The following is a 12,861-nucleotide window of genomic DNA, read 5'->3' as shown; positions in this document are numbered from 1 at the left end:
AGCATATGTCTGTTGAGCAGCTGAGAGGGCAGGTCTGAGGGTTACAGTGGGCGATAATCCGTTGCCTTTTACCAAACTCAAGGAGGGTGCCCTTGCACCTCTTCGGCACGCAGGCATCCTTATTCTGCTATCTCAATGATTGGCTTATTTTAGCTCCGTCTCGGGATCAGTTGGTTATGCACAGGGATATGGAGCTCCAAAATCTTTATTTCTTTAGCGATTTTTACAATACAGATTGAGTCTGAGAAGCTTAATACTGTGTCCAACCAACAGGTGACATTTGACTGTCTGCACCAAACGTGACACGACATGACAGAAACCTGTAAATACCAGCCACTGCACTCCCCATAAAACGTTAAAGGCTTTTAATATAACTAATATACATTAAACCTTTTTAACATTCTTATTAGGTTACTGAGTGACTGGTGTTGTTGGTTCTGGCTTTCTTTTTCAAACCGTCTGATGGTTATTTTATTTTCAAGAATATTTTTATATGTCAATAAATTTCACGTAAATTATATTTAAACTCCCACTGGCAGCGTTTAACACTGAATAAACCACATAATCTCTACCTGAGGTGATAATTGTCATAGTAGTATTTGCTGTTGTTCTGTTGTGACATCATGGAAAATCAAACCGGTTTCTAAAATAGATGTTTCGTGTGTTGCAGTCACAGATGGTTAAGACAAAAACACCTTTTATCCAGCTTCATGATACTCACCCAGATTCAAAGCTCACTGCAGCTCCATCACTGAGAGCAGGAGGAATAATCATGGAGTCATTACTCCTCAGAGACACACAGCTGAACACTGGAGATGCCGATCTCTTTCTCCACTTACTGATGACAATGAAGAAAAAAAAATAGATTTTTCAGATTGTTTCTCTGCAGTGTATCTGTATGTGTCATCTGACAATGTGTGCATCGATACCTCTACTTCTACTTTTACAGCTACAATTTGATTCTGCCAATTATCACTGTAAAAAACATGGCTGATCAGACACATCATTATTTTGCTTTTATTAAAAAAATGTGTCAGCAAACACAGCACCAACTTCTCCCCTGGAAAAGACTGGATGGTCAGTGGTTATCTGATTCCAAGTTATTTACGACACAAAGGAATGAGCTCACAGCACTGGATACAAAGAGACCTGGTCAACTTCTATAAGCTCCTTTGTTTAAGATGTTTTAATGTAAACTTTTATTCCCTCTTTATGTGTAATCAGGTGTTTTGCAACACTTCTCATGCTCCTTTATTAATATTATGGTTTTAATACTTCTACAATCAATGTTTAACTCTACCACAGCTAAACAAGATCATAGATAGTTCATGTTTGATGTCCCTGCAAAGCTAATTTGGTGTACTGAACGATTGCTTACATTTTATGTTAATACGTGTGCAACATTTTAACATCTTAAGAAACTTGAACATTTCTGCATCAGTTTACATCAAAATGCCTGTGCAAATCACTACACTTCTGCACAAAGGATTATAAAACATGCCTCGGGGAAGTTTAACTTCTCATTAGTCAACTTGGCCCTGGAGGGTGGGTACAAACGATCCTTATAAAAGCTTGTGCCTAAGGCCACCGCCCAGAGACCCCACAAGGACCCCAGAGAGACTCTAAAAGACTACAGACCAGAGCAGGAGGGGACCCAGACAAAATGGGTTAATCACACAGCTCAGACATTCCCATCTCTGATACCTTCCTTTCTTTTCCATCGAGAGTCTAGTTAAGTTTAGTGCGCCGCAAACCAGTAGTCATCACGACTCGCCCTTTTGCCACTTTCAAAACTTAAAACGACCGACTCCATCCCACTCCAAGCCTCAAGAGGACAAAGAACAACCAGCTAGCAACATGCTCAACAGAGGGAGTTTCTTCACATCACACAAGGAACGCAAGTAACACTTCCAGGCTACAACTGAACTGGTGTAAACTAAATGCAACGCTAAAGAGACCAAAGAAAGATTAAATTGATTATTTTTGGTTCACTTAATTTGGTCTTACAAAATCTGAGCTTTTTCCATTGTTACGTTCTCTCAAACTTTTATTTTACTTTCTTTACTCTTCATTTCTGTTAGATTAGTCAATAAAGTGTCATCTTGGATAAAGAAAGGTGCTTGTGCATATTTATGAATCTAATGTCTTAAACTTGGATCTTGCTACCCTGCTTAAACATAAATGGGTTTTTATTTTGATACGAATAGCCTTAAATCAATTCAACTATCCGTTCTAACGTTCGCTGGATGATTCGTTTGTTCGGATTTAAAAAGTCGATTCTTTTGAACCCCCGTTCAAATTAATCATTGATTCCCTTTGAGCTAATTCACTACATCACACAACACCAATAGCTCTCTCAATGCAAAGTGGCTTAAACCTATCTGGAGTTCATCTTAAAACTGAATTGTGGCTCTTATTTGAATCCGGTGATATTTCAGTTTTGTCATGCGTGATATGTCAAGCTGTGTTTGTCCAGTGTACAGGGGAAAAAAAGAGACGGTTAAATTCACCCAATACACTACCGGATGGTCACATGATTTTCTGACATGTCAGAAGTTTTGGTCAGCGCTCATGAGGGAATCACACTGTTCAGAGTTGCAAATCAATTGAGTTGAATGAATGTTTGTGTGAGAAAACACAAACAGACTTTCACACACTCTTCACGGTGGTGTGATGGTGCAATATTAATGGACATATTTTAGAATGGACAGAAACTGTATGAAATTCTGTTCATATATTTGCAAGGTACAGGTTTGGGGAGAAATGGGAAGACTGAAGATGGAGAATAAACTCTGGGTGGCGGTGTCCAAATTGAAAGAAATGGAAACTTAAAGAATAGACTTGCTGTGCTTCAAACATTGTGGCACCCACAACCTCATTAGTTGAGTTTAATGGTGAAATTAAACAAATAAACCAAAAAATATAAAACATGATATAGTTGTTGTGCCACGGTGGCTAAGTGGTTAGCACCTTAACCTCAGAGCAAGAACGTCGCTAGTTCGAGTACCGGCTCGCCAGTTGGCATTTCGGTTTCCTCTGAGTGCTCCGGTTTCCTCTACAGTCAAAAGACATGCGCTAGGGTGAACTGAATAAACTAAATTAGCCGTAATGTATGCGTGTGTGAATGCAAGAGTGTATGGATGTTTTCCAGTGCTAGGTTGCAGCTGGAAGGGCCTCCGCTGTGTAAAACATATGCTGGATAAGTTGGCGGTTCATTCCGCTGTGTCGACCCCTGATGAATAAAGTGACTAAGCTGAAGGAAAATGAATGAATAAACCCCTGAGTTCATGACATCAGCAAACCCTATTTAAGGAACCGGACAACAACCCCGGCTCTCTCTCTCACTCTTCAACTCTTACCTCAAAGCTATCTTCGGTACCAGCTCTCTCGGACTCTCTTTTTCAACTCTTCTTTCAAAAATGTAACCCAGGCCTTATAGGCCTCGCTCAAGTTGAGGCTGAGCTTTGGCCTTTCTACTCTTCAGACACTTCAAGTCTCTATTCTGGACCATTTCAACTCATTACCTCACTGGACTGCTGATCAGCTGATCAGAATGGAGAAGGACCAGCATCAAGAAACTCCCAGGCTAGCACAAACTGTGTAAGCCACAGACAAAGAACTGTGCGAGTTTGATTTAGTCAAATATGCTAGTTTACCATGTCCTCTATTAAAACAAGTTGATTCTTTGATGATTGGTTAGGTTTTAATGTGGAATCTTGCAACTCACTCTCCCTCTCTCCTAATGGGCCGTTCGGCCCTGCTCTATTGTCTCACCCACTCGCTACCATTAACAATAAAGTTAACCTGGATATTAATAATTCAATAATAACTTGTTATTATTAATTATTAATACTAATAATTGTATGAGCTTAATTCGCTACACCCTCTGATTGGTCAACTAAATCTGAGCTTGTGACGTAGCCTTCAAAATAAGAGCCCTCTGCAGACCAGCACCCATTAATTAAATTATTATTATTTAATTATATATATATATAAACTAAGTTGACATATTCTGTCATTTGATCAGTTAGCAGACCAACATTCATTGCGCATGCATGAATTAAATAAAAACGTAAACTAGTAGTATTATTAGACATTTGCCATTTAAATGAATTCATAGTTGTCAAACGTCTTGCTGCTGTGCACCTGATGCTGAGTAAAGATTTCCAAGCAGCGCCTAGTTTGGCCGTTTTCTTTTTTTGTTTGAAAATGGATACGGAATGGACAGAAGATTGTGATACCCTGATTTGATACCCTGTTATTTAAAACAACATATATTAATATGACCTGTATCATCATACATACTGTATTGTGACACTGGCTTCATGATATGTATCATTTTGTGTCATGTTTAGTGACACAGAGCCCTAATACTCACCCAAAATCAGAGCTCACAGCAGCTCCATCACTGAGAGCAGGAGGAATAATCATCGAGTCATTACTCCTCAGAGATAAACAGCTGAAGTCTGGAGATGCTGATCTCTGAGGGTCAAAAAGATTAGCTTTCATCCTCCATCTGCAACACACAAGAGCTCATGATAAAACATTACTGCGATCAAGAAAAGTTATTAAGAGCACAGTCAAGGGCCAAATGTTGGACTAAAGCTAACGTCGCTAGTTCGAGTACCGGCTCGCCAGTTGGCATTTCGGTTTCCTCTGAGTGCTCCGGTTTCCTCTACAGTCAAAAGACATGCGCTAGGGTGAACTGAATAAACTAAATTAGCCGTAATGTATGCGTGTGTGAATGCAAGAGTGTATGGATGTTTTCCAGTGCTAGGTTGCAGCTGGAAGGGCCTCCGCTGTGTAAAACATATGCTGGATAAGTTGGCGGTTCATTCCGCTGTGTCGACCCCTGATGAATAAAGTGACTAAGCTGAAGGAAAATGAATGAATGAATGAAAGGAGGATTTCTTCTAATTGAAAGATCTAGTTTCAGTTTCAATAAAGAAATGACATTTGTCTTGGTTTATAAGACCCAAAACGTATCTGCTGTTTATAACAACATTATAACTATAAGTGTATGTGTATTTCGCTTATACTGTGTTTCTTTTCTAAGGCACTTTCTGACAAATTATCTGTTAGCATTAGCAAGTTTTCTTTAGCAGAACGTGTTCCATTAACTTTCTATTCTGTTTATTAAATTTGTTATTATTTGACAAGGGAAGCTCAGTTACTGTTCATCTGTTCTCCATAAATAAATTAATTAATTCTTAATCTATTTCATAGCCAACCCATCCTGTAACTTTATAATTTAAAACTATAATTAAAAACAAATGAGCAATAAGGTTTACTTGTTGGGGTTCTGTGAGCGTGTGTACCATTAGTTTGATTTAATCAATTTAAGTCTTTATGCATTTTGAACAGCAAAAGTTACAAAATGGCTATTAGATCTGCAATAAACAGGGTCTCTTAAATCCATTCCATATCCGTTTTCAAACAAAAAAGGAAAATTAACAAAACGGCAGTTTTTCATTTGCTCCCAAAAAACCAAACAACAAGATTTTGGCTCAATTTTCTTTTTTATTTAGGGTAGGAAAACGGATAAACGACTTTAAAATTCATTATACACATGTAGGCGGTGCATTCATTACTACACAAACTTTTAAGCAGCCCAGAAACACACCCCAGTGGGGGGGTCACATATCTAAAGCCCAAAGTTACCATGGTAACCATCTTGATAGACTAGCTCCAGACCTTTTCACACTTACATGTGAAAAGAACCAAACCATTTCTTCCAATAGCTATTTCTATATTCAGGTAGACTACTATATCTGTGCCAAACAGTGTTTATTGATGATTTACTGGTGATATATTTTCGTATTAAAACCCTAAGAAGTACTGCTAACATCACATACGTGTTTGATATGTACGCACAGCTAATGTGCTTTAGAGAACAACTGTATGCAATTTATTTTGGGTACTTGTAACACGTTGAGATTATAAAATCTTTAACACTTCTCTATGAAAACCACTCACCAAGCACATGTAAGTCACAAACAAAGAGCCATAAAACAAGGCTAGAAAGCCACATCCCATTGGCTAACTCAACCCCTGAGTTCATGACATCAGCAAACCCTATTTAAGGAACCGGACAACAACCCCGGCTCTCTCTCTCACTCTTCAACTCTTACCTCAAAGCTATCTTCGGTACCAGCTCTCTCGGACTCTCTTTTTCAACTCTTCTTTCAAAAATGTAACCCAGGCCTTATAGGCCTCGCTCAAGTTGAGGCAAAGCTTTGGCCTTTCTACTCTTCAGACACTTTAAGTCTCTATTCTGGACCATTTCAACTCATTACCTCACTGGACTGCTGATCAGCTGATCAGAATGGAGAAGGACCAGCATCAAGAAACTCCCAGGCTAGCACAAACTGCGTAAGCCACAGACAAAGAACTGTGCGAGTTTGATTTAGTCAAATATGCTAGTTTACCATGTCCTCTATTAAAACAAGTTGATTCTTTGATGATTGGTTAGGTTTTAATGTGGAATCTTGCAACTCACTCTCCCTCTCTCCTAATGGGCCGTTCGGCCCTGCTCTATTGTCTCACCCACTCGCTACCATTAACAATAAAGTTACCCTGGATATTAATAATTCAATAATAACTTGTTATTATTAATTATTAATACTAATAATTGTATGAGCTTAATTCGCTACACCCTCTGATTGGTCAACTAAATCTGAGCTTGTGACGTAGCCTTCAAAATAAGAGCCCTCTGCAGACCAGCACCCATTAATTAAATTATTATTATTTAATTATATATATATATAAACTAAGTTGACATATTCTGTCATTTGATCAGTTAGCAGACCAACATTCATTGCGCATGCATGAATTAAATAAAAACGTAAACTAGTAGTATTATTAGACATTTGCCATTCAAATGAATTCATAGTTGTCAAACGTCTTGCTGCTGTGCACCTGATGCTGAGTAAAGATTTCCGAGCAGCGCCTAGTTTGGCCGTTTTCTTTTTTTGTTTGAAAATGGATACGGAATGGACAGAAGATTGTGATACCCTGATTTGATACCCTGTTATTTAAAACAACATATATTAATATGACCTGTATCATCATACATACTGTATTGTGACACTGGCTTCATGATATGTATCATTTTGTGTCATGTTTAGTGACACAGAGCCCTAATACTCACCCAAAATCAGAGCTCACAGCAGCTCCATCACTGAGAGCAGGAGGAATAATCATCGAGTCATTACTCCTCAGAGATACATGGCTGAACACTGGAGATGCTGATCTCTGAGGGTCAAAAGGATACTCTTTCATTCTCCATCTGCAACACACAAGAGCTCATGATAAAACATTACTGCGATCAAGAAAAGTTATTAAAAGCACAGTCAAGGGCCAAATGTTGTCTGTCTGATTCAGACTGTATCTGTTCAGTTTAGTATAAATGTCACAGTTAAAAAATTACAGATCACTGCTGAAGGTTGATCACTTCATATAAAACACATTCAGCTTCATGATACTCACCTAGACTCAGAGTTCCCAGCAGCTCCATCACTGAGATAAGGAGGAATAATCATGGAGGCGTTACTCCTCAGAGATACACGGCTGAAGTCTGGAGATGCTGCTCTCTTTCTCCACTTACTGATAACCAAGAAGAAAAAAAGTTTATATCCGTTTAAGATTGTTACTCTGCAGAGTATCTGTCTGCATCATTAAATCACTACTCATCTGCTAATTTATAAAGGTATTTCATGGTTTCCGCTACATTCATTCTTCTATGGCGGCGCGCCATGCCAAGATTCATCCCGCCACAGCTACATTACAGCTTCTCATTCAAAACATTTAATTTTTTTAATAGCGGGTGATAATCGCACCAAAATGTATTAAAAGGTAAGTGAATTATAACAGCGTGAACTTTTCTGTAACCGTAGTAGTGCTGTGCGTCATTCGTTTAACCCTTTGTTACGTGCTGAACGGCTGACTGTAACCGGTGCGTGATGCGTGAGGCCAGCAAACACGACGTATAGCCGTTTTACTTTACTTCAGGACGCATTAATACCGGAGGCATTCATAAATATGCTGGAGACATACTCGTTACATAAACGCACTAAATCGCACCTCAGCAGCGTTTACGTTATTTGAGAGCGCACAAGAAGATCTGCGCACTCTTAAAGGGCACATAGGTTACCCCTTTTTTCAGATTTAATATAAGTCTTTTGTGTCCCCAGAATGTGTCTGTAAAGTTTGAGCTCAAAACAAAAAACATTTGTTATAGCTGTTTGAAGTGTCTGTATTATAACCAGTAAAACTTGGTTGCTGTTTTTTTGTACTGGGCTTTTAAGGCTAGTCCTCCCCGCCCACCGTTCCCACGTGCCTTTCAGCAACATGCCTCAATCGCCGCCCTCGGCTGCCTCAGGAAGCAGATCTCACGTCGTGTTTGTGAGAAATACTACAGTAAGAACTTTAACAATCAGTGTTTGATGCAGTTTTTGTGAGTTGCAACCATGAGTCACACACAAAGTCATTACAAAGTTTACGCGCACACACAGCAAAGACACACACACATAGCGCAGACACCCACACACACACACACACAGAGAGAGAGAGAGAGAGACAGACAGCGCGTTTAGCTTCGCACTCTGTTTGCATGCATATGTGACATGATACTGGTTAATCTCCACTGCTGTATGGATATCTGTTATGTTAATGAACAAAATAAACCTGATTTAACGTCCACAAACCTGGATTAAAACGTCTTCCTTTATAATTGTTCTGACCCGCGGCTGTGCTGATGAAGTAAAGCTAAGCTAAATCGCTGTAATTCAGTACACATGCTTTGTTTTAAAACATGTTAAACATGTGAAACTCACTCTTGATCACATTTGATGATGATTGATGATCCTAGCGAACTGGACAGACCTTTTATTCCCAGTTGCTTTGCGCACGTCTGATTTTGTTGATATGATTATACAGGTGACTACCGGGACATGTTAATACGTGCAGCTGTCAATCAATATTGGTGGGCGGGGGGACCGCACTCCTACGTAAAGTGGCGGTCGCTCTGAAAACCGCTCCAATTGGTCCACCATTTTTATGTTGTTAAAAAAAAAAACTGGGTGTGTTTATTTCACCCCAATATGACGGTCTATACACTATATTTACACACATGTCTGTTCAAACAGCTTTAAAAGTAGATTTTTCACCATAGGTGCCCTTTAAATGTTGAACTAAAGCAAACACTATTGACCACAACCAAGAGTTCAAATCAGTCCATATAAAACATCCACACACACATCCAGCTTCATGATACTCACCCATATTCAGAGATTCCAGTAGCTCCATCACTGAGAGCAGGAGGAATAATCATCGAGTCATTACTCCTCAGAGATACATGGCTGAAGTCTGGAGATGCTGATCTCTGAGGGACAACATGAGCCTCCTGCTCCTCAAACACACTCATTTTAGTTTATAGCTTTTCTCTCTCCTCAAGAAAACTAATTTCTTAGACCGTTTCTTCTGCTTTTCTTCTCACATGAGTAACTTGATTTCAGGCCTGTACATGGAAACAAAAAATGCAGTGAATTAGGCAGAACTAAGCAGAAATACTAAGGTTCAGTAGCTGATCATTTTGAGCAATGTAACAAAAGTGTGTTTGTAAACTACTGCTCTATATGAAAAGCAAGATGACTGAGCTGCAGAGTCAGATGAAGCACACACAAACACACACAGCACTCATAATGTCTATGAAAGGAATCCATACAGCTGAACTGTTATAATCAATTGGCAAATTCTTTCTATTTCAGTTCTCTTTCAGTGTGTCTCTCTTTCTCTGCCTATAAAATGAATCCTCAATTAGCATGTGTCAACAATATTTGCAAAGCAAAGAAGGCAACCGGAAGCATCAATGTTGCAGCATAGAGGTAAAATTATTTATTAATACTATTTTTAATAGTAGCATTCATTACCGAAAAGCATGCAACCATGGGTTATTTACTAGTGGGATGTGTCTCCACATACTGTACATCACCTCTGGGTATGTAAGGAAGTACCTAAAAGACATAATAAAACTGACAGCGTATAGTAATTTGGACTTTAATGAAGAAGAAAATTAACTTTTGGGTTTCAGTATCTTTTCGTAAAATACAATACTCAAACATTTTGGAAGGGATGACTTTTTATGTTAGTTAATGCATTTACCAAAATGAACAAACAATGAGCAATGCATTCATATACATTTTACAGTAGGCTATTTATTAATCTTTGTTAACATTAGTTAATAAAAAAACGTTATAAACCAATATTAACAAGTACAATTTAGCATTTTAATAATGAATTAATAATGAATTAATAATAATAATAATAATAATAATAATAAAAACAATGGCATGGCAAGCTGAAGCTTATATTATATTATATTTTCTTTTTGGCTTAGTCCCTCTATTAATCTGGGGTCGCCACAGCGGAATGAACCGCCAACTTATCCAGCATTTGTTTTATGCAGTGGATGCCCTGCCAGCTGCAACCCATCTCTGGGAAACATCCACACTACTCATACACTACGGACAATTTAGCCTTCCCAATTCACCTGTACCGCATGTCTTTGGACTGTGGGGGAAACCGGAGCACCCGAAGGAAATCCACTTCAACACAGGGAGAACATGCAAACTCCACACAGAAACGCCAACTGACCCAGCCGAGGCTCGAAGCAGCGACCTTCCTGCTGTGAGGCGATAGCACTACCTATTGCACCAATGAGTTGCCTGCTATTTAATATTAAATTGTAAATTTTGATGGCATGATCAAAATGATGACTCCGAAGCTGAGAATCATCACATCAACAAATCAAGATACTGAATTACTATCATATTTTTAAAACAATGTTGTAGGATTTGAACATAGTAATTATGAATGTAACCTTTGGGTCACATACTGTAACCCCCCTCGCCAGGGGCGCAACTGCACATTTACTAAGGGGTATGCAGGTTCAAGCTTCACTTCTCACATGCATACTGTGAGAAGGTCTGTCTTTGCATGAACAATGTAAAAAGTTACCAAAAGGCCTGATGTTTCAATCTGATACATAATAAGTTTACAAAAACATGTATAAATGGATTTTGATAGAAGGATTAATAAACATTTTATTTCCAAAAAAGGTGAATATTCTGTCTATTTGTTCGTGTGGCAGTTTTAAGAGAGTTAAGAATCTTTATAATTAAGAATATAAAATAGTAATAACAGAAGTATGTGATTTCGGACGAAGTCCTGGTGTCTGGACAAAACCACCTCGTCTGTAAAAGCCCAGCGACTGTTAGGGTGGCGATAATGAATAATAAATAATTAAAGATATGGCTTAAAAACATTGGAAGTTGATTAAAAGTATGACAATAATAGTGTGACAATAATAGTACCAATCTTTATTATCTAATTTGTCATGGCAGTTTTCATTTCAAGGCATTGTTTGTTCTTTATTTCGCTTTCTATTTTGCGCTCCACGATAATCGAGCAATGTAGCTGCAACGGATCAATCAAATGGTCGATGGAGGTGGAGGTGTGGTATAATTTTGTATTTAATAAATTACAATATTATACTAATATAAAATGCAAAATAAACATTTTTTTAACAAAAATATTTATTTATTTTTATTATTTGAAACTTTTAATAAGGATCATTTCAAAAGTAGTTTTGGAACAATGGCGCTTAATTTGTTTGTTTAAATTCAGCCCAAATAAATTGTTTACAACCACTTAACGTAAAAAAAAAAAAAATGAGTAAATCCAAGGAATCACCTTTGAATAATTTTTTTCAGTGTACAGTACGCCGATGGATGCCAGTGCCTTGTGCGCAGCAGCCCTGACTATAGGCCTAACTGCGTCAGTTTTTAAAAAAGACAAATCTCTGACTTAAATGTATGTGTAACAAAGTAAACTTAAAGGAATTATATAATCCGCCATGGCCAACATTTTACACGTTTATACATATATTTTTTTATTTATTATGAATTGGCTTTTTGGGTGCAGCTAACAAAAGTGCCGTATCTGCCAACACACGATTAACTAGGTGTTTTAACGTTGTTTATTGCACATCGTGTGTTATGTATAAGATAAACTGAAAAGTTACCGTTTAAAAGCACGATGGCCAGATTAAGAGTGTTTTCCGCGTGTCGTCTCGTCGCGAAGAAACTTTAGCATGTTTGAGTTCGACAGCACGCCAGCAAAAGACCACACCGAAACGTTTAAACAAACTTAACATAACAAGCGAAGTTCAGAAAATTGTCTTCTAATCGTTAGAGATGGCTAACATTACTGCCGGTCCTCTGATCCGATTTCGGTTTCATTTCTGGTCAGTTTCGCAAAAATAAACCAGTATGGCAAGCCGTGTTGACATTTACCTTATACCCGTATGCAGAATCAGAATCAGAAAGAGCTTTATTGCCAGGTATGTTCACACATACTAGGAATTTGTTTTCGTGACAGAGCTTCTACAGTGCAACAGGATAACAGAGACAGGACAAAAAACAGATAATAAATATATTTAAAAAAAAATAGAAGTAGTAAGTGCAAATATACAGATTGACAAGTGTGTGTACATGTTTATTACTATATACAACGTTACTGTATCTATTTTCGTGTTACACTTTTTTTAGACACTTTATTTTGTCCACAGTGCAAATGAAACATGTCTCATATCAGTAATGATGGATGGAGAACAGGCTGTATTCTTTCTGACAAATAGTTTCAAATGAAATTGGACTCTGAGAGATTAGGAGAGCTGGCAGGGATCATATACCTTTCCATTTAGCTGTTTATTCTGCAGTTAGTGTTCATAATTCAATATGACTATATCAGTTTATGTGATTTACACTTGCGTTGAAAAAACCTGCTTCCGCCATCCTCACT

At 38.0% G+C, this 12,861-nt stretch overlaps 1 protein-coding gene across 2 annotated transcripts in view; it reads right to left on the bottom strand.

Moving 5' to 3' along the window:
- Positions 1-12,262, bottom strand: part of LOC130221731 (NACHT, LRR and PYD domains-containing protein 12-like) — a 35,781-nt gene extending 23,519 nt beyond the window's left edge. Inside the window, exons 1-6 of one of the 2 annotated variants that reach the window (XM_056454315.1) lie at positions 12,083-12,262; positions 9,279-9,517; positions 7,489-7,605; positions 7,151-7,288; positions 4,379-4,516; positions 722-838 (exon numbers count right to left, since the gene is read on the bottom strand). In XM_056454315.1, coding sequence (XP_056310290.1) covers positions 722-838; positions 4,379-4,516; positions 7,151-7,288; positions 7,489-7,605; positions 9,279-9,424 — 656 coding nt within the window. In that variant the 5' untranslated portion in view covers positions 9,425-9,517; positions 12,083-12,262. The remainder of the gene's footprint in view (positions 1-721; positions 839-4,378; positions 4,517-7,150; positions 7,289-7,488; positions 7,606-9,278; positions 9,518-12,082) is intronic. The other variant, XM_056454314.1, reaches the window with a different exon arrangement.
- Between the last annotated feature and the right edge of the window lie 599 nt (positions 12,263-12,861).

The sequence above is a fragment of the Danio aesculapii genome, chromosome 3, assembly GCF_903798145.1.
Source record: "Danio aesculapii chromosome 3, fDanAes4.1, whole genome shotgun sequence".
NCBI lineage: Eukaryota > Metazoa > Chordata > Actinopteri > Cypriniformes > Danionidae > Danio > Danio aesculapii.
The sequence above is the reverse complement of the archived record's forward strand: the minus strand, read 5'-3'. Positions and strand labels throughout refer to the sequence as shown.